This window comes from Balaenoptera musculus, chromosome 15 (genome assembly GCF_009873245.2).
Source record: "Balaenoptera musculus isolate JJ_BM4_2016_0621 chromosome 15, mBalMus1.pri.v3, whole genome shotgun sequence".
NCBI classification, from domain to species: Eukaryota; Metazoa; Chordata; class Mammalia; order Artiodactyla; family Balaenopteridae; genus Balaenoptera; species Balaenoptera musculus.
This window is the reverse complement of record NC_045799.1, coordinates 14,706,703-14,728,431: the sequence shown is the minus strand read 5'-3', so window position 1 is coordinate 14,728,431 and position 21,729 is coordinate 14,706,703. Positions and strand designations below refer to the sequence as shown.

The 21,729-nt window shown below is 52.3% G+C and overlaps 1 protein-coding gene across 1 annotated transcript; it reads left to right on the top strand.

Moving 5' to 3' along the window:
* Positions 1-10,640: 10,640 nt before the first annotated feature.
* Positions 10,641-18,277, top strand: MMP9 (matrix metallopeptidase 9). The gene is made up of 13 exons (XM_036825867.1): positions 10,641-10,788; positions 11,295-11,527; positions 11,893-12,041; positions 12,339-12,467; positions 12,556-12,729; positions 12,934-13,107; positions 13,878-14,054; positions 14,176-14,331; positions 15,298-15,583; positions 15,704-15,843; positions 16,211-16,361; positions 16,453-16,556; positions 17,964-18,277. Exons 1-13 carry the CDS (start codon positions 10,654-10,656, stop codon positions 18,080-18,082), a joined length of 2,127 nt encoding a protein of 708 aa, XP_036681762.1. The 5' UTR covers positions 10,641-10,653; the 3' UTR covers positions 18,083-18,277.
* The last annotated feature ends 3,452 nt before the right edge of the window (positions 18,278-21,729 follow it).

Here is a 21,729-nt window from a genome sequence, read left to right as displayed (position 1 = left end):
CTAGTCCAAAGAGTGTTTGCCTAATGCTGGCAATTCCTGAGACCCAGGCAGCAGGTGACATTTATGCAAACATCTCATCTGATCATTACAGAGATATGAGGGGTAGGCAGCGCCTGGATTTTCATGTCTTTTAATCTGCCTTATTTCCTGTGATATTCCCAACACTTAGCACAGTTTTGCAGTCACAAGGAGCCTACTTAGCACAGTTTTGCAGTCACAAGGAACCTACCAGATACCTATTTGTTGAATGACTGGATGAATCTCCTTTTTTAAAAAAAGTATTTATTTATTTAGTTTTTTGGCTGTGCCAGGTCTTAGTTGCAGCATGTAGGCTCTTAGTTGCAGCGTGTGGGATCTAGTTCCCAGACCAGGGATCAAACCCAGGCCCCCTGCATTGGGAGCACGAAATCTTAGCCACGGGACCACCAGGGAAGTCCTGAACCTCCAGTATATAGACAAGGAAACAGAGACACAATATCAGCGGTCTGGCCAGGAAAACAAGAGGAGGGCCAGATGATTCTAAAGAGGAAATCTAATTTAGAGAATTAGAAACAAAGTTGTTGGAAGGGCTGAAAGAGTGACTAAGGGAAATTGAGGCAAGCAAACCTGAGATTAGCAACTCAGGAAAGGCATGCCCTCCCGGAGGGCTAGCACTATAAAGAGGGGAGATGGTACTACCTAGACCAGGAACTGGGGCCACCCAGAGAACAGCAGGAACAACAATGGGCCTTTCTAGCAGGATCTGAAACCACGGAGGAGACACTGTAGCTACTGAAACCACAGCTCTCTCCCCCTGCCCTCCCCAAGACTGAGAGGTGGGGAGAAATACCTCAGCTTTTCCCTTCTTACTCTCTGATCTCTCACCAAAGCTTCCCACTGGCTGAACGGAGCCAGAAGTTAGTTGGCAAGGGAGCCCAGGAAACATGGTTTGCCATATGAAGTGGAGAAGGGCAGAGAATGGATTTGAGATTAAACAGAAAAATTGGCCTCAATAGTCCCATACCTAGGAAGAGGCCACGTTATGTATGTGTTGTCAGGCAACCCCCCTCTCCACAACTCCATATGATTCTTCTAGGCTCTTCGCCTTTCCACCTCCACCTTAAGCATCACCTCCTCCAGGAAGCCTTCCAGGACTCCTTCCCAGTGGTTACTATCTCCCTAGTGTGAGTTCCCCTAGTATACTATATGTGTCCCTGTCATAACATATACCACAGTGCAAGGCTGCCAGTTACCCACTGGCTTCCTCAATAGATTGAGCCTCTCAAGGCCAGACCTGAGTCTGATTTGTTTCTCTGCCGGGAAGAAAATTGTTGTAGAATGAGTCAGCTCTTGGTAGGGGTGATGTGGGGTCTGGAGTCAGGCCAAATCTTGGCTCCAAATATCTCAGCACCTACATTTATATGTTGTGTGACCTTGGACAGCCTTCATTCCCTCTGAGTCTCAGTTCCCTCATCTGTAAAATGGGAACAATAGAAACTTTGAGGGTAAGAGGGAGACTCTATGGCAGTGCAGTGAAGCTCAGCCTCTGGGATCAGACTGTCTGCAGTCAACCCCCAGCCCCTCTTTGTGTTACTTAACTCTCCATTACTCAGAGGTAATGAAATAGGAGTGCAGGGAGGTGATGAAACTCACCCAGGGTCATGCAGAAATGAAGGGGCGCGGCTGGATTAGAACTCTGGGCTACCTGGCACCAAACTCCTGTTCCTTCCATGGTACCATCTGCCTCCCAGAGGGCAGGGGGATGGAATCTGAGCCTGCAGCCCTACAGGAAGCCCCAGGAGCCAATGCTGAGGCCAGGCTCAGGCTGACAGCTTAAGAGCACAACTTTGACAGCTGTGCTGAGGCTGGCCTGGAAGCAAGTAGTGCTAAACTTGGGTGCCTGGGAAGAGGAGCTGTGATTATAAAGACAAGAGATGTCCAGGGGCTGCAGCAGGGCGCTGCAGAGGTGCTGGGCCCCTGAATAGAACGTCCTTGGTCCCACCCCCAACAGAAAAAGCTCCCTACTAACTGACTCTGTGACCTTGAGCAAGTCACTCAGCCGTCTTAGTTCAGCATCCTTGTTTGTCACACAGGGTCACCATGCCTGCTGGGTTGTCATGGAACTACACAAGACAATGCAGAGAGACAGAACTGGGGCAAGTCCAGGCCAGGGCTCCAGTACTAATTAGTTGTGTGATCTGAGGCAAGTCGCTTCACCTCTCTGAGCCTCAGTGTCCCCAGCTGTATAATGGGCATAGTACATGCCTCCCCAGATTGCCATGAGGATGTAGCAATAAGATATGGGCTCTGGAGTACAATTGCCTGGGTTCAAATAATACTCCACCACCGACAAGCTGTGAGCCTTTGGGCAAGTTGCTTGATCTCTCTGTGCCTCAGTTTCCTCCTCTGTAAGGTGGGGGTGAATATAAGTGCACTCACCGCGTGAAGTTGTGATGGTTAAATGATATAATCAACAGAAAGAGCAGAGCAGCAGCTGGCACAAGTAATCTCTCTGTCTCGGTGAGAAATCATTAGCCCCGGGTCTGGCATCTAATAGTAACGAGTCCTTGCTGCATGCCAGGCACCACTTTAATCCTCAAAGCAGTCCTATGAGGTAGGTGACATTACTGTCCTGTTTTATTCTTGAGGAACCTCAGTTATTCAGAGGTCCAATGACTTGCCAGAGGTCACACAGCGATCAGAAGATTGATCGGGACTTGAGCCCCATAGATTCTCAAAGGCACTCCTTTATCCCTAATAAAGGCTCCATGAAAGGGAGCTATTAGAATGTCTATTTTATGTGTGAAGGTTTTTGAAAGCAGAAGAGATGGCAGTTATTTGCAGCCCAGCGGAGATGGCCTTAAATGAGCGCTAGAGGTTGGAGGGAAAGGTAGGGGATGGGGGCGCGGCCGGGGGTGGGGTGGGGCGTAGGGGGGGTGGAGGGATGGGGGAACCCATCCGTTCAGCTTGCGTTTGTCTCCAGCAGGGGGCGCCCGCTGCCTCCATCACGTCTCCCAGATCGGAACCGGGCAGCTGGGCTGGTGGTCTGTGCAGCGGCCAGTCCAGGCAGACCTTGGGGACCGCAAGGAGGGGCAGCAGCAAGTGACAGTGTTAGCCTGTGCAAAGCCATGGACACAACAGGAGGGACTTACCTCCCCGTCGTCCCCAAACTGGGCCGCCTAGATGCAGCATGCAGAGCTTCCAAAAGGGGCAGATGCTTTAGCCCATGGAGCCCTTCACCTCCATCAGAATCTTCTTCGTGAGGGGCCAGGGATCCGAAACTTTTAAAACTTTAAAGAAATACTGTGTGGGAGTGAAAATCAATAAAGGAGATATAGCTATTAATATAGATAATGCTCAAAAAATGTAATGTTTCTGTGCATCCAAAGGCACAGAATTTAATGTGGGGAGGGTCCAAGGCAAGAATACCAACCAAGGCCAAGCTCCCATCTGCATCCCACCCCCGCTTTTGTGTGAGGGCACACTAGCCCAGGTTCACCCCATTTACTACCCCCCCACACCTCCCCAGCAGTCGGTTCTTGGCCAGCCCTGTGGCCTAGGGGTGCACACTTAGGTAGATGGCCCACCTCAGGAGGCTGGACCCTGGAAAGAGTCCTGCGCAGAAGCTGGAGGCAGGCTTGGTGCCATTTGGGCTTGAAGTCCTGGGGTCCTGGGTACCCTGAGTGTGGTCTCGAAGAGGCTCACAGGCCCCAGGTGTGCACATTCCCTTGAACGCCTTGCCCCATGGAGTGGGGCACAGACAGAGAAGGGCCAGAAGGAGACCCCTCAGGGCTTCCTTGGTGGCGCAGTGGTTGAGAATCTGCCTGCCAATGCAGGGGACATGGGTTCGAGCCCTGGTCTGGGAAGATCCCACATGCTGTGGAGCAACTAGGCCCGTGAGCCACAACTACTGAGCCTGTGCATCTGGAGCCTGTGCTCCGCAACAAGAGAGGCCGCGATAGTGAGAGGCCCGTGCACCGCGATGAAGAGTGGCCCCCGCTTGCCGCAACTAGAGAAAGCCCTCGCACAGAAACGAAGACCCAACACAGCCAAAAATAAATAAATAAAATAAAGAACTGTTAAGAAAAAAATATTGAAATAGTTCCCTACCCATTGGAAACAGATGCTGCTTCGAAACTTTTAAGTGCCCCAGAGCCCTAGTCCCTTCCTCTAGACCCCTAGGACTGCAGATCCAGGAATGAAAGGGTTAATAATGGTCTCATACACCCCACCCCACCCCACTCCCCAAGGGACCTCCTGGAGTTCTTTGGATAGAATCACTTCTGACTGGCGGAGAGGGGTGGCCTAGTTGTTAAATATTTGAACATCAATCCTTGTTATAATACTGGGGTTAGGATTATATTATCAGCTTTACAGTCAAAAGGCCTAGATTCCCACCTAATCTGGGTACGAGCTGTGTGACCTTGGGCAAGTGGCCTCATCTTTCTGAGCTTCAGTTTCCTCATCTGTAAATGGGGTCAAAAACTCTCCCCCTAAAGCAGAGGTCTCAAACTTGAAGCCGCGGAATCACTTGGCAGACTTGTTAAAACAGAGGTTGCTGCGCCCCACCCAGAGGTGCTGATTCAATAGTTCTGGGCCGGGGTGGGGTGGGCAGGTGAGGGTCTGCATTTCTAACCAGTTCCCAGGTGCTTGCTGCTGCTGGTCCCGGGACCACACTCGGAGAACCGCAGAACTAGAAGATGCATGAGAAAGTGTGCCCGGCCAAGAGCAGGGGTGCAACTCGGGTGTGTAAAAGGGGCAAAGACGCTGCCAGTTGCCCTGTGTGCTGTGTGGATTCTTCTCTCCTGCTCTGTTCCCCAGGGTTCTTTCTCCATGTATCTGGAGTGACCACTCCAAGTGACCACTGAATGTTTAACCTGGGATTTCCTGAGGGCTAGGGCCTCCCCCCGTCCCCCCCACCCCCCGCATTGTGAACAGCACCAGGTTTAGACCTTTAGAGGCTGCAAGCACTGAGAATATGGCTCCCCTCCCCTTACGTCACCCAAAGTAAAACAACACTAAACCCCAAAATGACTATATAAGGAAGTTTACCAAAGATCTGACTTTTCCCATGCTGGCTACTTTAAGGATATTTTTTTTTCAAATATCAAAAACAATCTTTGTGGCAGGAAGGGATGAATAAGTGGAGCACAGAGGAGTTTTAGGGTAGTGAAACTACTCTGTATGATAGCATAATGATGGATGCATGTCATTACACATTTGACCAAACCCATGGAATAGGTACCACCACGAGTGAGCCGGAAACTATGGACTTTGGGTGATGGTGATGGGTCAGTGAAGTTTCATCGATTGTAACAAAGGTACCACTCTGGTGGTTATGTTGATAATGGGGGAGGCTATGCACAGGTCGGGGTAGGGGTAGATGGGAAATCTCTGTGCTTCCCCTTCAATTTTCCTGTGAACTTCATACTGCTCTAAAAAAAATAAAGCCTTAATTAAAAAAATACAGACATGCAAACTTTTAACTGTGTATTTGGGGGCTACACCTGCTTTGCTGGGACCCCAAGCATAGCCCTACCTGCCAGTGGGCAATCCGATGCCGGAGGAACTGGTCCCAGGTGCATCCTCTTATCCTCTCAATTCACACACCTCTCCCTCCACAGAATCACCACCTCTTTCCTTAAAGGAAACTCCGCTTGACTGTTCCTCTGCCTCTTCTAGCTACCTTGATCGTTCCTTTTCCCTCTTTTATTCACCCCCCTCCATTTTTTTTTTTCCTATAGAGCCCCGTCAAATACCCCACACCTGTTCCCTCTGTTGGTTCCTAGGCTTTAACCCCCTCTAGCCTGACTTCTGGGCATCCTACACCCCCGAGGCTGCTTCCCCCATCGACTTCCTTCTTGCCAGATCCAGTGACCTGATCTTAGCACGAGATGTGGTGTCAGAAGGCCTAGGCAGGAGCTCTGTCACTCATCAGCTGTGTGACAGTGAGCAACTTGAAGCACTTCTCTGGGCCTCGGGTCCGTCACCTTGAAAATGGCTTCCAATCTCCGCCTCCCATGAATGCCAAGGGATTCTGAAAGCTCAGATTCAAATAGGATGTTAAGAAGATCCGCCATTTAGGTACAAATCAGAGGTGATGAGGTACATGACAGCGCTGGATAAGCTGTCAAGTGCCCCCCCTCCAACCCCGACCCCGGCATTGACTATTAGAATGATCACTGACTGAGATGGCTGGGGGCACATGCGCAATCCCAGGTCTCCTCCTTGCTAACTGTGGGCAACTCCCTGAGCCTCACAGATTCCTCACCTGTAAAACGGGCTCATGAATCCTAATTTGTAAAGTTAAGTGAGATCATGATTTCTACTTTGTACGGGTGAAAGCACTAGAGTAACAGGATCATAATAGCTAACATTCTGCCCCATCCCCACCCCTGTACCTACTATGTGCTAAAAACTTGCAGTGTCTAATCTCATTGAATCCCTCCACAGCACTATGAAGTAAGGACTGTTCTCTTTCCCATTTTACAGATGAGGAAATGGAGGCAGAGAGAGGCAAAGTAACTTGCTTAAGGTCACACAGCCAGAAGGAGTAGGAGCTGGAACTTGAACCCAGGAGGTCTGATTCCAAAGTCTATAATTCTATGACTTCCTATAGAAGGAGCTCAACACAGATAGATAGTGGCAGGCGTGATGGTATTATTATTATTAGGGCCTCTTCGAGTCAGCATGGGAATTGCCAACACCCTGGGGCTAGGATAGTAGGTGTGTTTGTGGGTGGCGGGGAGGGAGCTTGATGATACTCTCCCCTTGGGCAATGTCTTGCAGCGCACACGCCGCCGCCATCCTGCTTTGTCCCAGACACCAGTGTCTTCCTCACATCCTGCCTGGGCCTCTCAGGCCCCGCTGCACCTCCCCTCTTGAGCAAGTTTGGGAGAAACAGGCTGGAGTTCCCCCAGTCTAGAGAGGGGGAGAGAATCCTCATCCCGTGAGGCTGACCTCTGTCTGGGGGCCTGGAGTTACTAATAGCAGCCTGCAGAGCTGTGTCATCCAGCTGGTGACTCAGGGCTCCAGGATCAGCCCCCTCCCCATCCTGATGGGGTCTCCACCTGGATGAGGGGCTTAGAGTCCAAGTTCTGACTCTAGACAGGGTTAGGGGGTGCGCACCTGGGGGTATACCCTGCTTTCCCAGTGCCTTGGCTAAACTCTCTTGTGGTGTTGGAAGGAGGGGCTGGGGGAAGTGGGGAAGGGATGTGGTGACAGAACCACTTCCTGCCATTGCTGTGTTGAAAGCCAAGCTCCCCCAAGTTCCCCTTCATGGGGGGTTGGGGAGCCCAGAGGTAAAGGAGGAAGTTGGGAGGTGGTGAGGAAAGGAGGGGTGAATTGACTCCAAGAATCAAGCTCTGGGGTTCCTGGCGGGGTGCCCTCTCCCTGCTCCACAGCTGGTAAAAACAGCCAGCTGGCCCAGAGGCAATCACAATTAGGGTAGCAGCAAGCACTTATTATCATGTGCCAGGCACTCTATATCTGTGAACTCATTTGATTCTCACAGCCCCATAAGGTAAGCACTATTATTGCCCCATTTTACAGATGGGAAAACTGGGGCACTGACAGGTTATGTCAATGACTCAGATCACACAGTAAGTCGGTACCAGGGTGGAGACTTGAACTTCTCAGCTGATTTCCAGAGCACAGGCTCTTAGCTACCACTCCTTTCTGCCCCCCTCACTCTGTCTCTGGCTTGCTCTGTGACCTAAGAGAGGTAAATTCTCCACTCTGGGCCTCAGTTTCCTCATCTGCATGGTGGCGGTAATTGGAGTAGATAAGTTCACCTCACTCTTGTGATGTTTGTCTCTCCATTACTAATTACTCATTCTATTTCTCCCGTACTGGACTTTCAGCTCCATGAGCTTTGGGACAAAGCCTATTTTGGCCACTACTATATTCCCAATTCTTAGCACAATGCCTGGCCCATAAAAACTCAACAAATATTTCTTGAGTAAATGGCCTTTAAGGGTTTGAGGATCATTATAAATGGCTTGAGTATATGATAAAAGTTTTGGACCCTTTACATAGAAAAATCAACATATATCAGTGGTTCTCAGCTGGGGGTGATAGTGACCCTCCCACACACCCAGGGGACATTTGGTAATGTTTGGCAACATTTCTGGTTGTCATAACTGGCAGGGGGAGGTGCTACTGGTGTGGGGTAGAGGCTGGGGATTCTACCCAACATCCCACAATGATAGGATAGCCTCTCAAAACAAAGAACTATCTGGCCCCAAACAACAATACCGTTAAATTTGAGAAATGTGACATATGTACATAGATATGGCATTTTGTACAATTTATGGCAAATTGGGGGTGGTTCATGGATTCTCCTAGAGCCCATGTCTGCTACCAGATGAAGATCCTCTCGATTGGAGGGTCTCTTTGTTTCCATCTCTAAAATCATATTGCTCTATGATCCCATACTCTCAAGTCTGGAATATAGTTCCCAAGTCCCCTGTCCTAACCTCTGATTCCCCAAAGACCGGAGCCTCCTCTCTGATCTGAAGTTGGTGCAGAGGATTAGGAGAGAAGGATTCCAGTTTTAAGTCTCCCCCCACCTCCACCCCCTGGTCATCTCATTTCCTGTAAACGGTACTAAAGGTGAAAAGCTTCAGAACCAGATAGCCCTAGGCTTGAGTCCTGATTCTGTTGTATTAACTCACTGTGTGATCATAGCTAAGCGCCTTAACCACTCTGAATCTCAGTTTCCTCTTCTAAAAATGGGAAGGGTACTTAAACCTACCTCACAGAGTGGTGGGGATGAAATGAGATGCTTATGGGGAACTTAACACAGTACTCAACACAGTAAATCTCAAAGAATGCATTATTATTATGGTTCAGAGGCGAAGTGACTTGCCCAGGGTCACACAGCCAGGAGATGGCAGAGCTGGGAATGAAAACCAGAACTGTGCGACTCCAAAACAGATGTTCATTAATTCGTGAACTCTAGGGCTTCAATTTTCCCATAAAGGAAGTTAACTGTCTCCATCTCATAGACTGATTTATTAGATAAGCATATAAAGTGCCTGGCACATAGTAAGCCCTTTAAATACAGCTTGTCAAATTGTTGCTGTAGTCCTTCCCAAATAATGCTTTGAAGAAGGCAAATATAGATCCTAGCTCACACTGGCTGGTTGGGAAGAAGGGAGGGAGGGAAGATGCTTGTTATTGGCATAAGGGGTGATAATTGGGGCTGGCGCTTGTGCTGGGTTGAGCAGTTCTGGAGAAGTGAAAGGGCTTCCAGAGATCATCCCCACCCCCCTCCTGCTATTTTGCAGCCGAAGAGTCCAAAGCCCAGAGAGGGGAAGGCATTTACTCTAGTTCACACAGCAGATTAGAGTCCAAGACCCCGTCTCCTGATTCCAGGTCAGAATCATGGTCTTGGCTCAGATAATTAAAAGCGATCACAGCCATCTCTTGAATACTTGCAACATACACTGTCGTAAGTATTTTATGTGTTGGATCTCATTTTACCCTCACATCAATTTAGGGACAAAGGGCCCTTTTAAATTTATTTTTATTGTTTAGTTATTTATTTTTTGGAGTTCACGTACATTTATTCAATTGACACCAGTGGGGAGTGGGGGTAGACAGGTTTTTCTTTTCTTCCACACAAACCGGAAGACAATTTCACACAGTTTCCCCAAGTGGGGAAGTCTAAATCAACGCACACCCAGTGGACAGAGAACGCAGATAGCAGCCCGCTGTCCAGATATTTGCACATAATTATAGGACCCCTGCCACAGGATGCGCCCTGGTCCACCACACCCCCACCTCTCCAGACCCTCCTCTCCCACCCCAACCTCATTGCCTTTAGCTACAGTAAATACCCCAGGGCCTGGGACATAGCAGACCGCTTAGGGGGCTGCTGGCCCTGGATGGCTGGACCCAGCCGGCCACGGGAAAAGGGTAAAGCTCAGAAGGGCTTTTTTTACAGCTGAGGAAACAAACTCACAGTGGTGAAGACATTTGCCCAAGGCACTGAAGGAATGAAGCCATGTCTGCTGGCTTCCAGATGCCACAAACTCCCCCTTTTACTATCCTGAACCATCCAGCCTGTCGAAGACAGGGGGTTGTCCCCGTGGAATCCCCCGATTCCTGCCAAGCAGAGCCCATGCCTTCTGCTCTCAGGTGGAGCAGAGGAGGAAGCTGAATCAAGGAAGGCTTCCAGGAAGAAGAGGACAGAGCCTGGGAGTGTAGGGAGGGGCCCACGAGGGGGTCTGACTGGGAAGGGGGATCATTAGGTTCAGAAAGAAGCCTCGGGGAATTTTCCATCCTTTTCTCTTAGGCTGACCACTTGGGGCCTTCAGATGGAGGGCTCAGGGAGTCCTCCAGCCGTGCCTCCCTCCCTCGCTCTCACACAGTTCTCACAAGCTCTGCAGTTTGCAAAACCCAATCCTTCCCCTATGGGCCTGTGGTTTCCTGTGGGTCTGGGGTCCTGCCTGACTCGGCAATGGGGACTGTGGGCAGGAGGGAGAGGGGGAGGTGGTGTAAGCCCTTTCTTTGCCTTCTCATGCTGGGACTGCCCAACACACACACACCATTCCCTGAGTCAGCTCTCGCCCTGGCCTGTCGGGGAGGGGCGGGGTCACTGATTCATTTGACAGCTCCTCTTTAAAGCCCCCACAAGGGCAGCTGCAGCCAGACACTGCTACCCTCACCATGAACCCCTGGCAGCCCTTGGTCCTGGCGCTCCTGGTGCTGGGCTGCTCTGCTGCCCCCAGACCACGCCAGCCCACCTTTGTGGTCTTCCCGGGAGAACTACAAAGCGATCTCACCGACAGGCAGCTGGCAGAGGTAGCCCCACACTCCAGCCTAGAGTTGGGAAGGGCTGGCTAGGAGTCCCAGGAAGGACATGGGCTCTCAGAGGAGATACTTAGGGGCATGTTGGGGGGTGATGGGCACCTCTGGAGAACAGAGGTGTCCAGGCTCGGGCACTGGGATGCTCTGGACAGTGACTGCCAGGAATGGGCTAATGAGGGTTTCCTAGATGGGCAACGGGAAGTGGTGAAGGGGCATTGGAGGGTTCTGGAGTGAGGATGGGCTGGGGATGAACAGGGGTAAACCCTAGGAGGCCCTGAGGTAGGCATGGGCCAGGGGCATCCAGGGGTGGAAAGGAGCTGAGGATGTCTACAGGGAGGGGAGATTCTTGGGTGGGCACAGGCACTGGTATGCAGGGTACCCAGTCCTGGATACAACACCCTGTTGCTAGTCCCTGAGAGCCTGGAGGGATGGAGTCCTCACCCAGCAGGTCAGAGAAAGGAAGTCAGGGCTCTGGGATGTCTCTGCCCCTCCTTCCACAGGAATATCTGTACCGCTACGGCTACACTCATGTGGCAGAGATAAGCGAGGATGATCAGTCCCTGCGTCGGCCTCTGCGGCGTCTCCAGCGGCGCCTGGCCCTGCCGGAGACTGGCGAGCTGGACAGCACCACCCTGAATGCCATGCGTGCCCCGCGCTGCGGCGTCCCAGACCTGGGCAGATTCCAGACCTTTGAGGGCGACCTCAAGTGGCACCATCACAACATCACCTACTGGTGCGAGGCTGGGCCCCCCGGGGGCGAGCGGGGCGTGGTGGGGAGAGGCCGTCCCGGTGGTCAACACGTCCCGTCTTAGGCCCATCCCTGGGTTTCACTAAACCAGGGATTTAGTGAGCCCAGGGCAAGCGGCTACACCTCTGGGCCTTCGTTCCCCCATGGGAAACGACCTCGCAGTCTGAGTCCTCCTGTCGGGGCCTTTGTGAGTGTCCAAAGAGAAAAATGCGTCTGAAAGTGCTTTAGAGCTGAAAGCGTGGAGCGCAGACAGCGTTGTGTATCTGAAGTTGCTGAGACACGGGGTGTCGCTGCTGCTCCGGATCCCGCCTCTCACTTCCGACCTCTAGCCTCCTGCCTTTCCCCTGCAGGATCCAAAACTACTCGGAAGACCTGCCGCGCTCCGTGATCGACGACGCCTTTGCCCGTGCTTTCGCGCTCTGGAGCGCGGTGACGCCGCTCACCTTCACTCGCGTGTACGGCCGTGAAGCCGACATCGTCATCCAGTTTGGTGTTAGGGGTGAGAACGCGAGAAGGGGAAAGCCAGGAGAATCTGAGAGGGGACAGAGGAGGGAGGACCTCGGAGAGAGTAGAGGGGGCCCTGGACCCGGATTTCTCTTGCTTGTCCCCGCAGCCCTGGCTGCCGCTCGCCCTTATGGCGCCCCCTGCTGACCGACACCTCACAGTGCGGGGACGCAAATCTTGGACAGCGGCTCCTAGGCTGGATTGCAGCCCGCACTCAGTCCAGCGCCCTTTGGGCAGTGCACAACCTGCGCAACCGTACGCGGCTAACTCTCTTCTCCACCTGCTTCTTCAGAGCACGGAGATGGGTATCCCTTCGATGGAAAGAACGGGCTCCTGGCACACGCCTTTCCTCCTGGCCCAGGCATTCAGGGAGACGCCCACTTCGACGATGAAGAGTTATGGTCTCTGGGCAAAGGCGTCGGTGAGATTCCCGAACCGCCCCGGTCCCCATTCCCTTCTCCTCTCACGCGCATCACCAGCCGCCCTGACCCCGTCTCCCTTTCCTGCAGTGGTTCCGACCTACTTCGGAAACGCAAAGGGCGCCACCTGCCACTTCCCCTTCACCTTCGAGGGCCGCTCCTACTCCGCCTGCACCACGGACGGCCGCTCCGACGACATGCTCTGGTGCAGCACCACGGCCGACTACGACACCGACAGCCAGTTCGGCTTCTGCCCCAGCGAGAGTGAGTACCCACCCTCCTCGAGGGTCCAGAACGCTGGGTTTTTACCCCAGCCTTGCCGCTAGTGCTGTGTGGCCTGCAAAGCACTGTCCTGTTCTCTGGGTCCGTTCCCCCGTTGTGAAAGGAGGCGAGGAGGGGTGGAGGACACAGGTGGCTTGTGGGTCAATAAACTCGTGGCGCCTTCGGGTAATCGCGTGGGCCTCCCAGGACTCTACACCCAGGACGGCAATGCGGACGGCAAGCCCTGCGTTTTCCCGTTCACCTTTGAGGGCCGCTCCTACTCTGCCTGTACCACCGACGGTCGCTCGGACGGCTACCGCTGGTGCGCCACCACCGCCAGCTATGACCAGGACAAGCTCTATGGCTTCTGCCCGACCCGAGGTACCTCTGCCCCGCCTACCTGATTCAGCCTCGCCCCCTAATTTCGCGTCGGTCCCCGAGCGTGGCTCTTCCACCCATCAGTTTGTCCTTCTACTCCTAGTCGGTCCTCAGGACAGCCGTGACTCTGGCCGCCATCACCACGGCTCCTCCCCCTGCCTTCCTATTGCTGCCGCCGCATTCGCGGAGGCCTCGCCTTTTAGCCCTGCTTGCAGCCTCTCCCTGGGCCTCTGATCCTCAGGCCCCGCCCACCAGCCTAGCCTGGTCTCCGCTGCGTGCGGCACCACGCCCCCTAAGCTTTTTTTTTTTTTTTTTAATTTATTTTATTTTTGGCTACGTTGGGTCTTTGTTGCTGTGTGCGGGCTTTTCTCTATTTGCGGCGAGCGGGGGCTACTCTTCCTTGTGGTGCGCGAGCTTCTCATTGCGGTGGCTTCTCTTGTTGCGGAGCACCGGCTCTAGGTGCCGGGGGCTTCAGTAGTTGCAGTACGCGGGCTCAGTAGTTGTGGCTCGCGGCTCTAGAGCGCAGGCTCCGTAGTTGTGGTGCACGGGCTTAGTTGCTCCGCGGCATGTGGGATCTTCCCGGACCAGGGCTCGAACCCGTGTCCCCTGCCTTGGCAGGCGGATTCTTAACCACTGTGCCACCAGGGATGCCCCCCCCCCCCCACAAGCTTTTAAAATAGGCCTCCAAGTGTCTCTCTCTCCATGACTGGCCCGCCCCTGGGTCTTTATTGGACTCACCCACTTGGCTCACCGGAGGCCCTGGGTCTCTCTAGTTGACGCGACGGTGACCGAGGGCAACTCGGCGGGGGAGCTGTGCGTCTTCCCCTTCATCTTCCTGGGCAAGGAGTACTCGGCCTGCACCAGAGAGGGCCGCCGTGATGGGCAGCTCTGGTGCGCCACCACCTCCAACTTCGACAGAGACAAGAAGTGGGGCTTCTGCCCGGATCAAGGTGGGCATGGTTCTGAGATTCCCAGGCTGGGACCTCAGCCAGGGCAGTAGTGTCCGGGAGGGATGGCCGGGGCTGGGAGCTCGGCTCAGGGCTCACGTCTCAGGCTCCCTCTTTCGTCCAGGATACAGCCTGTTCCTTGTGGCGGCGCACGAGTTTGGCCACGCGCTGGGCTTAGATCACTCGTCTGTGCCAGAGGCGCTCATGTACCCCATGTACAGTTTCACTGAGAAGCACCCCCTGCATAAGGACGATGTGCAGGGCATCCAGCATCTGTATGGTGAGGGTGTGGGGCAGGGACGGAGGGAGGAGAGGGAAAGGCTGGGCTCTGCCGGCCGCGAGTACCCTGAGAATGCAGAGGAGGGGAAAGTTAGGACCCCCAACATCTATCTTCTGGAGACCCTGGCCAATGGGTACAATTGTTGCCAGGTCAGTGCTTGGAGATGGTGATAAAGAGCCCATACTCTAGAGTGAGACAGACATAGGTTCAAAAGCCAGTCCAGCCACTTCCTGGCTAGATGACTTTGGATATGTTACTTCACCCCTCAACTTCCTCATCTGTAAAGTGAGGCTAACACCTGCCTCATGGGGTTGTTAGGAGGCTTAAGTGAGCTAGAATAATGTCTGGCATATAGTAAGCACCATATAAGTGTTTGACATTTTTATTATTATCACCACTTATTATCATTAGTATATTTCCTCATTAAAAATGGGGATATTAAAGAATCTACTTCATAGTTTTTTTTTCTGAAGATCAAACAAGCTAATGTGAATATTTTAAAATATAAATTTATTTATTTTTGACTGCGTTGGGTCTTTGTTGCCGTGCGTGGGCTTCAGTAGTTGTAGCACGTGGGCTCAGTAGTTGTGTCACACGCGCTTAGTTGCTCCACGGCATGTGGGATCTTCCCGGACCAGGGCTCAAACCCGTGTCCCCTGCACTGGTAGGTGGATTCTTACCGCTGCGCCACCAGGGAAGTCCCTAATGTGAGTCTATAAAGCTCCTAGCACTGTTTGGCATTCAGGTTGAGAGCTCAAAAAACACTTCTCTCTCAGCAGCCTGGGGATGGGGGTGAGTATGTGAAAGGAAGCGGCCTGCCCAGGGTTGGGGGGAGGCAGGGTCCAGCGTCTAGAGTGCGGAGAGTGAGCGCCGGGGGCCTCACTGGTAGGCTTTGGGGGAGCAGACAGTCCATGGGCACAGCGCTCCGTAGGAACAGGGGCTGTCTCATGCGGTGTCTCTTTTTAGGTCCTCGCCCCGAACCTGAACCACGGCCTCCAACCACTGCCGCGGCTGAACCGCAGCCCACCGCCCCTCCCACGGTCTGCGCCACGGGGCCTCCCACTGCCCCCCCCTCGGAACGCCCCACTGCTGGCTCCACAGGCCCCCCTTCCGCTGGCCCCACGGGTCCTCCCACTGCTGGCCCTTCTGCGATCCCTACAAGGTCCCTGGATCCAGCGGACGATGTCTGCAACGTGAACATCTTCGACGCCATCGCGGAGATCGGGAATCGCCTGTATCTCTTCAAGGATGGGTGAGGGGCAGGGGCTGTGAGGTTTCGGGAAGGGGCTTGGAGGCGGGACCTGCCTGTGTCTCCCCGCCCACTGACCTTGTGTTCAAGGTTCAGTGCCAGCCGTTCCCTTTTCTCGTCCAGGAGGTACTGGCGACTCTCTGAGAGTGGGGGACGCCGGTTGCAGGGTCCCTTCCTTATCAAGAACACGTGGCCTGCGCTGCCCCGCAAGCTGGACTCCGCTTTTGAGGATCCGCTCACGAAGAAGATTTTCTTCTTCTCTGGTTAGTTTCCTGCTTTCTTCCTTCCCTATCCGCCCCCCCCCCAAACACACACACACACACACACACACACACACACACACACACCAACCTAGAAGGACCAAGAGACCGAGGACAATTCATAAAACGTCTTGTGTGCATTAGAAAAAGACGCCCCCTTCTGGCGGATACAATTTAGCAAATTTAGCAGGGGCTGAATTTCAGCCCTCCTCACCGCACCCTTGGACAATCGTACCGAGAGGCTCTGCTCCTTGGGCACACAGACTGCGGGCACGCCGGGCGCGGAAAGGCCTCGCTGCGTTCTCCCTCTTGATATTCAAGGAGAGTATATGCCCCGCCCCCAGACCGATGTGACCCTTCTCTCCTGCAGGGCGCCAAGTGTGGGTGTACACAGGCGCGTCGGTGCTAGGCCCAAGGCGTCTGGACAAGCTGGGCCTGGGCCCGGAAGTGGCCCAAGTCACCGGGGCCCTGCCGCGCGCCGGGGGTAAGGTGCTGCTGTTCAGCAGGCGGAGCTTCTGGAGGTGAGAGTCCCGGGACCGCCGGCAGGGGGAGCCCAGGCGCCATCCGACTGCCCGCCGGCTCAGCAACTGTCTCCTCGCTGCCGTCCTGCAGGTTCGACGTGAAGACACAGAAGGTGGATCCCCGGAGCGCCACCCCAGTGGACCAGATGTTCCCCGGGGTGCCCATGAGTACTCACGACATCTTTCAGTACCAAGGTGAGGGATGAGGACGAGGGTCGGGGGAGGATCCCTCCCTGAGACACCTCCCACGGTAGGTTCCCCTGCCTTAGTGATTGGTCAAATTCTGAGAGAGAGAAAGAAAAAGCCCGTGGAGATTGAGGCAAATGCCCCAGCACAGGTGAGTTCCCTATAGAGGCAGGGATCTTACCAGATCATTCAGGGACACAGGGGCACAACCAGAACTAGGACCCAGATTTCCTGTCTCCCCAGCTGAAAGCCCTTTCCCCTACAAGTACAGGACACCTGGTTTGCATGGAGGCTCATTCCTTTATTAGACAATATTTATCAAGTGCCTATAATGTGCCAGGCACTGTGCTGCCACTGGGGATACAGTGATAAATAAGACAGTTCATAGCTGTGTGTCTTTGGGCAAGTCACTGCTACTCACAGAGCCTCAGTTTCCCCATCTGTAAAATGGGGGTGGTCGCTGGAGTTACACTTGCTTTCTCTTTCTCACTGCTCACCTCCAATCAGCTGACAAGTTCTGTTGACTCAGCCGCCAAAATATTCACAAGCTCCTCTGCAAACACCCTAGTCCAAGCCATACTGGTTGTCCAATACGTTTAATATATTCTGCGAGAGTAGGGAGGGGCTAGGAGTGGAGGGCGATGGTTTTGTGGGTGACTCTAGACCCATTCCAAGGTCAAAGAAATTAACATGACCTGATCTGACCCCCTCCCCCCTCCTCATCCCCTCCCACTACTCCTGTCATTCCCTTTGCTCTGCTCCACTCACATCAGCCTCTGGCTGTTCTCTGAACACATCAAGGTCATTCCCAGCTTAGGGCCTTTGTGCCAGTTGTTCCCTCTGTCTGGAAGGTTTTCTCCCCAGATTGTCACTGGGCTGCCTCCCTCTCATCCTTTAGGTCTCAGCACTAAGGCCACCTCTTTGGAGAGGCCTTCTCTGACCCTCATTATCTATTCACTTGCTCGCTCGCTTTTAATATTTCCTCCATCGCTTTCTCCATTGTCAAAACCAATCTCATTTATTTATGCATTTGCTTGTTAATTGTCAGTCTTACCCCACTAGGGTGTAAGCACCAAAAGAACTGAGGTCATGCCTGCATTTTTCCTCTGCTGTATCCCCAGTGCCTCTAACAGTGCTTGGCACGATAAATATTGTTGGATGAATGAATGGGGTTTGTTGAATGAATTGTTCTGAGTATCAACTGTGTGCCAGGCTCTGTGTCAGTGCTTTGGACAAGGAGGTCTGTGCCCTCCAGCATCTCTGTGGGGGGCAGGGTGGGGATACAGGTGTCCTATGAAAACCTTGGAAAGATCTCGAAAGGGCAGGAGGGATGATTGTAAAGATCTCACTCCTGTTTCTGTATGTGTATGTGGGAAGGTTGGAATCACCCCTCTTGGTCCTGCCTTTCCCTTGCAGAGAAAGCTTACTTCTGCCAGGATCGCTTCTACTGGCGCGTGAGTTCCCGGAATGAGGTGAATCAGGTGGACTATGTGGGCTACGTGACCTTTGACCTCCTGCACTGCCCCGAGGACTAGGGCTCCCCAGCCTGCTTCAGCGCTGCAGTGGGAGCCCCCACAGGGACCATCCCGATAGGGAATGAGCCAGTCTGCCGGATCCAAACTGGTGGGTCTGTTCTGAAGGACAAGGAGAAGGGGAGGTGGGCTGGGCCCTCTCTTCCCACCTTCTTTTTTTGTTGGAATGTTTTTAATAAACGTGGATTCTTTAACCTTTAGGAGCAGATTTATGTATGTATTGTACGCATGCACGCATGTATGTATGTAACCAACAGAGGGCTTACTATGCGCCAGGCAATGTTCTAAGCACTTCATAAATATTAACGTTCAATCCTTCCTATTAGGAAGGTATAATGTAATTACTCCTATTTTATAGCCGAGGAAATGGCCGACCTATTATTCATTCATCAAACATTTATTGAGCCCTTACGTGGAGCCAGGCCCTGTGCCGGGCACTGGGGATAGAGAAATGAGTTAGACTATGTTTCTATCCTCAACGACCTCTCAGTGGTCCTCAAATTTTCGGGTGCATGAGAGAGTCCTCAAAACTTGCTTAAAATGCAGGCTCCGGGCTCTAGCCCCAGAGAGTCCAGCTTAGTTACAAGGGTGATGATTCTGTGGCTGGTAGAGGTGGGGTCACACTTGGAGAGTGTGCAGCGTGTGACCCTTTTTCTAGAATAATGGCGCACATGCGCGCACGTGTGTGTGTTTGTGTGTGTGATTCTGCATGTTGTGGTTGAAGTCAGGAAACATTTCCCAGCCAAGATGACATGTGAACTTGAACTGAATCTGGAAGGGTGAGCAAGAGTTTCTTTTTGCGCAAGGAAGACTATCTTCTTCGAGGATAATTTACCAAGAACCATTAAACCTAAAAACGTTCCCACTCTCTAACCCTCACCCATGTGTGCACAAAACAACACCTAGAAGGATGTGAATTGCAGCATTGTTCATAGAATGAGAAACTGGCAACAACCTAAGTGCGCAGAAGCAAGGCAGTGGATAAATAAAATACGGATTATATACATGATGATAGGAACTACCCCTAGCAAGGCACTGACTAGGTGCCGGGCACTGTTGCACGTGCTTTATGTGCGTTAACACAGCCAATCCTTAAAACAACCCTATGAGACAGGTACTACTCTTACCTTAGAGGTACTATTACTATTGCTATCACTCCCTCCCCCTGCTTTATAAATGAGGTAGCTGTGGCACAGAATTACACAGCTGACCTGCAGTCTCCTAGCTGGTGAGTGGTGACCTTGGGATTGGAATGTGAGCTCTTGGGGTAAATGCTGGGAGGAGAGAAAAAGCAAGGGGGCGTTTGGGGGAACTAGAATTGGCTCAGAACTCTAGTATGTGGTTTGAGCAGAGAGGATTCTGGAATGGTTGAGATAGGAATGGTGGTGTGGGCTAGATGAGAGAAGGTCGAAGTGGCAGGCTGAGGAGGATGGATTTGACCCTCCAGGATGGCAGAGGGACTTGACTGAAGGGTCGGGGCAGGTGAGTGGAGGTGATGGGCTTGGTCAGCTTTGATCATCTTCCACACCCGGGGCCCAGGTGGGAGTGTAAGGAGGGGTTCAGGGAACTTCCTCCTAAGCTTCCTGTGGGTGGGGCCCCTCTCCCTTAACTCACCCATTTCTCACTCAGGAATGACCCACTTCCACTGGCATACAAATGTTCCTAAATATGGCTTGTTTAAAATCCCTCTAGACCCCTGTCTCTCAGTTCTGTTCCATTTCTCTACTCCCCACCCCCATCCACAGGAAAACTTCCCCAAAGTACGGTTTCTACTCACTGTCTCCCATTCTCTTCTCAGTCATTTGCAACCTGGCTCCCACTCCACTCCTCCACTGAAATGACTCTCTTCAAAGCCACCTGTGATCTTCCTGTAGCCCGATACAGTGGGTACTTCTCTGGGCTCATTCCATACCATCTCTCGGCTTTTTTGACCCAGTGGATAATGCCCTTCTTCCTGAAATTTTTCTTCACTTGGTCTCTGGGTCACCCCTTCCTCCTGATTCTCCTCCCCTCTCGCTAGCTGGATCTCCCTCTTTCCAACCTTTAAATGATGGTGTGCCCTTGTGCTCTATCCTTGGACGTCTTTGCTGTGTACACGCATTCCCTGTGATCTCGTCTAGCCCTGCAGCTTTACACAGCATCTCTCTGCTAAAGACTCCGAAATTTACATCCCCAGCCTTATCCTCTCCCCTGAGCTCCAGAATCAGATGTTCGACTGCCACCTCCGCATGATCCTTAGGTGCCGAAGAGATATCTCAGTATATCGGGTCCACCTGAGCTCTTGGGCTCCACCTTCCAAATATACTCCTCCATCGGTTGTCCCCACCTTAATAAAAGACGACGTCATCTGCCCTCAATCGAGCTTAAAACCTAATCAGTCCTAAAATCTAGGGATCTGTTAAACTCCTTTTTCTGGCACAGGGTTTCTCAACCTCGGCACTATTGACAATTTGGATCAAATTATTCTTTGTTGTGGGGGACTGTCCACACATTGTAGGATGTTTGATGTCTTCCTCCAGGAGGTAGTGGGATCCGTGGACAGATGCTGGACCCATTCAGGGTCAGTCTCCCTCCCTCTATCACGGGCCCTAACATGGCGACAGAGTGCAGGGAGGCGACGGTGAATCTGTGGCTCGTGGCTGGCAGTCTTGGTGTAGGACTAGATGGCACAGGTGGCCTCTACCAACTAGATGCAGTGCCACCCTCCTCCAGACAACAAAAACGTCTCTGAATATTGCCAAACGTTCCCTGGTGGGCAAAACTGCCCCGAGTTGAGAACCATTGCTCTAATGTAACAAACATTCAGACAGCTTGACCCGTCATAAGTGTACATTTCAACAAACTGAACACGACTGTCTAACTAGCAACCAGATCAAGAAACAAAACATTCTTAGCACCCTAAAAGCCCCCTCATGCCCCTTTTTAATCACTACTCCTTCATCCCAAGAGTTACCACCATTACTTCTAACAGCTTAAAGATAGATTTTGACTATTTTTTACTTGATTTAAATAGTATTTTCCAGTCTATACTCTTTTGTGTCTGGCTTTTTTAAAAAAATAAATTTATTTTATTTATTTAGTTTTGGCTGTGTTGGGTCTTTGTTGCTGCGTGCGGGCTTTCTCTAGTTGTGGTGAGCGGGGGGCTAGCTCGTTGTGGTGCACGGGCTTCTCATGGCGGTGGCTTCTCTTGTTGCGGAGCACAGGCTCTAGGCCCGCGGGCTGCCGTAGTGGCACATGGGCTCAGTAGTTGTGGCTCGCGGGCTCTAGAGCACAGGCTCAGTAGTTGTGGCACACGGGTTTAGTTGCTCCGCGTCATTCGGGGTCTTCCCGGACCAGGGCTCACACCTGTGTCCCCTGCATTGGCAGGTGGATTCTTAACCACTGCGCCACCAGGGAAGTCCCTGTGTCTGGCTTTTATTCCATGTTATATCTGTGAGATTTATCCATATTGTTTGTGAATTATAGACTGTTCATTCCCACTACTGTTTTCACTGTATTCACATACCATTACTTATTTGCCCATTTTACTGTTTATGGTTACTTGGGTAGTTTCTGATTAGAGGCTATTACAAATAATGCTGCTATGAACATTCTTGTAAATGTCTTCTGGTGAACATGTGCAGCCATTTCTTTGGGGCATATACCTTGGA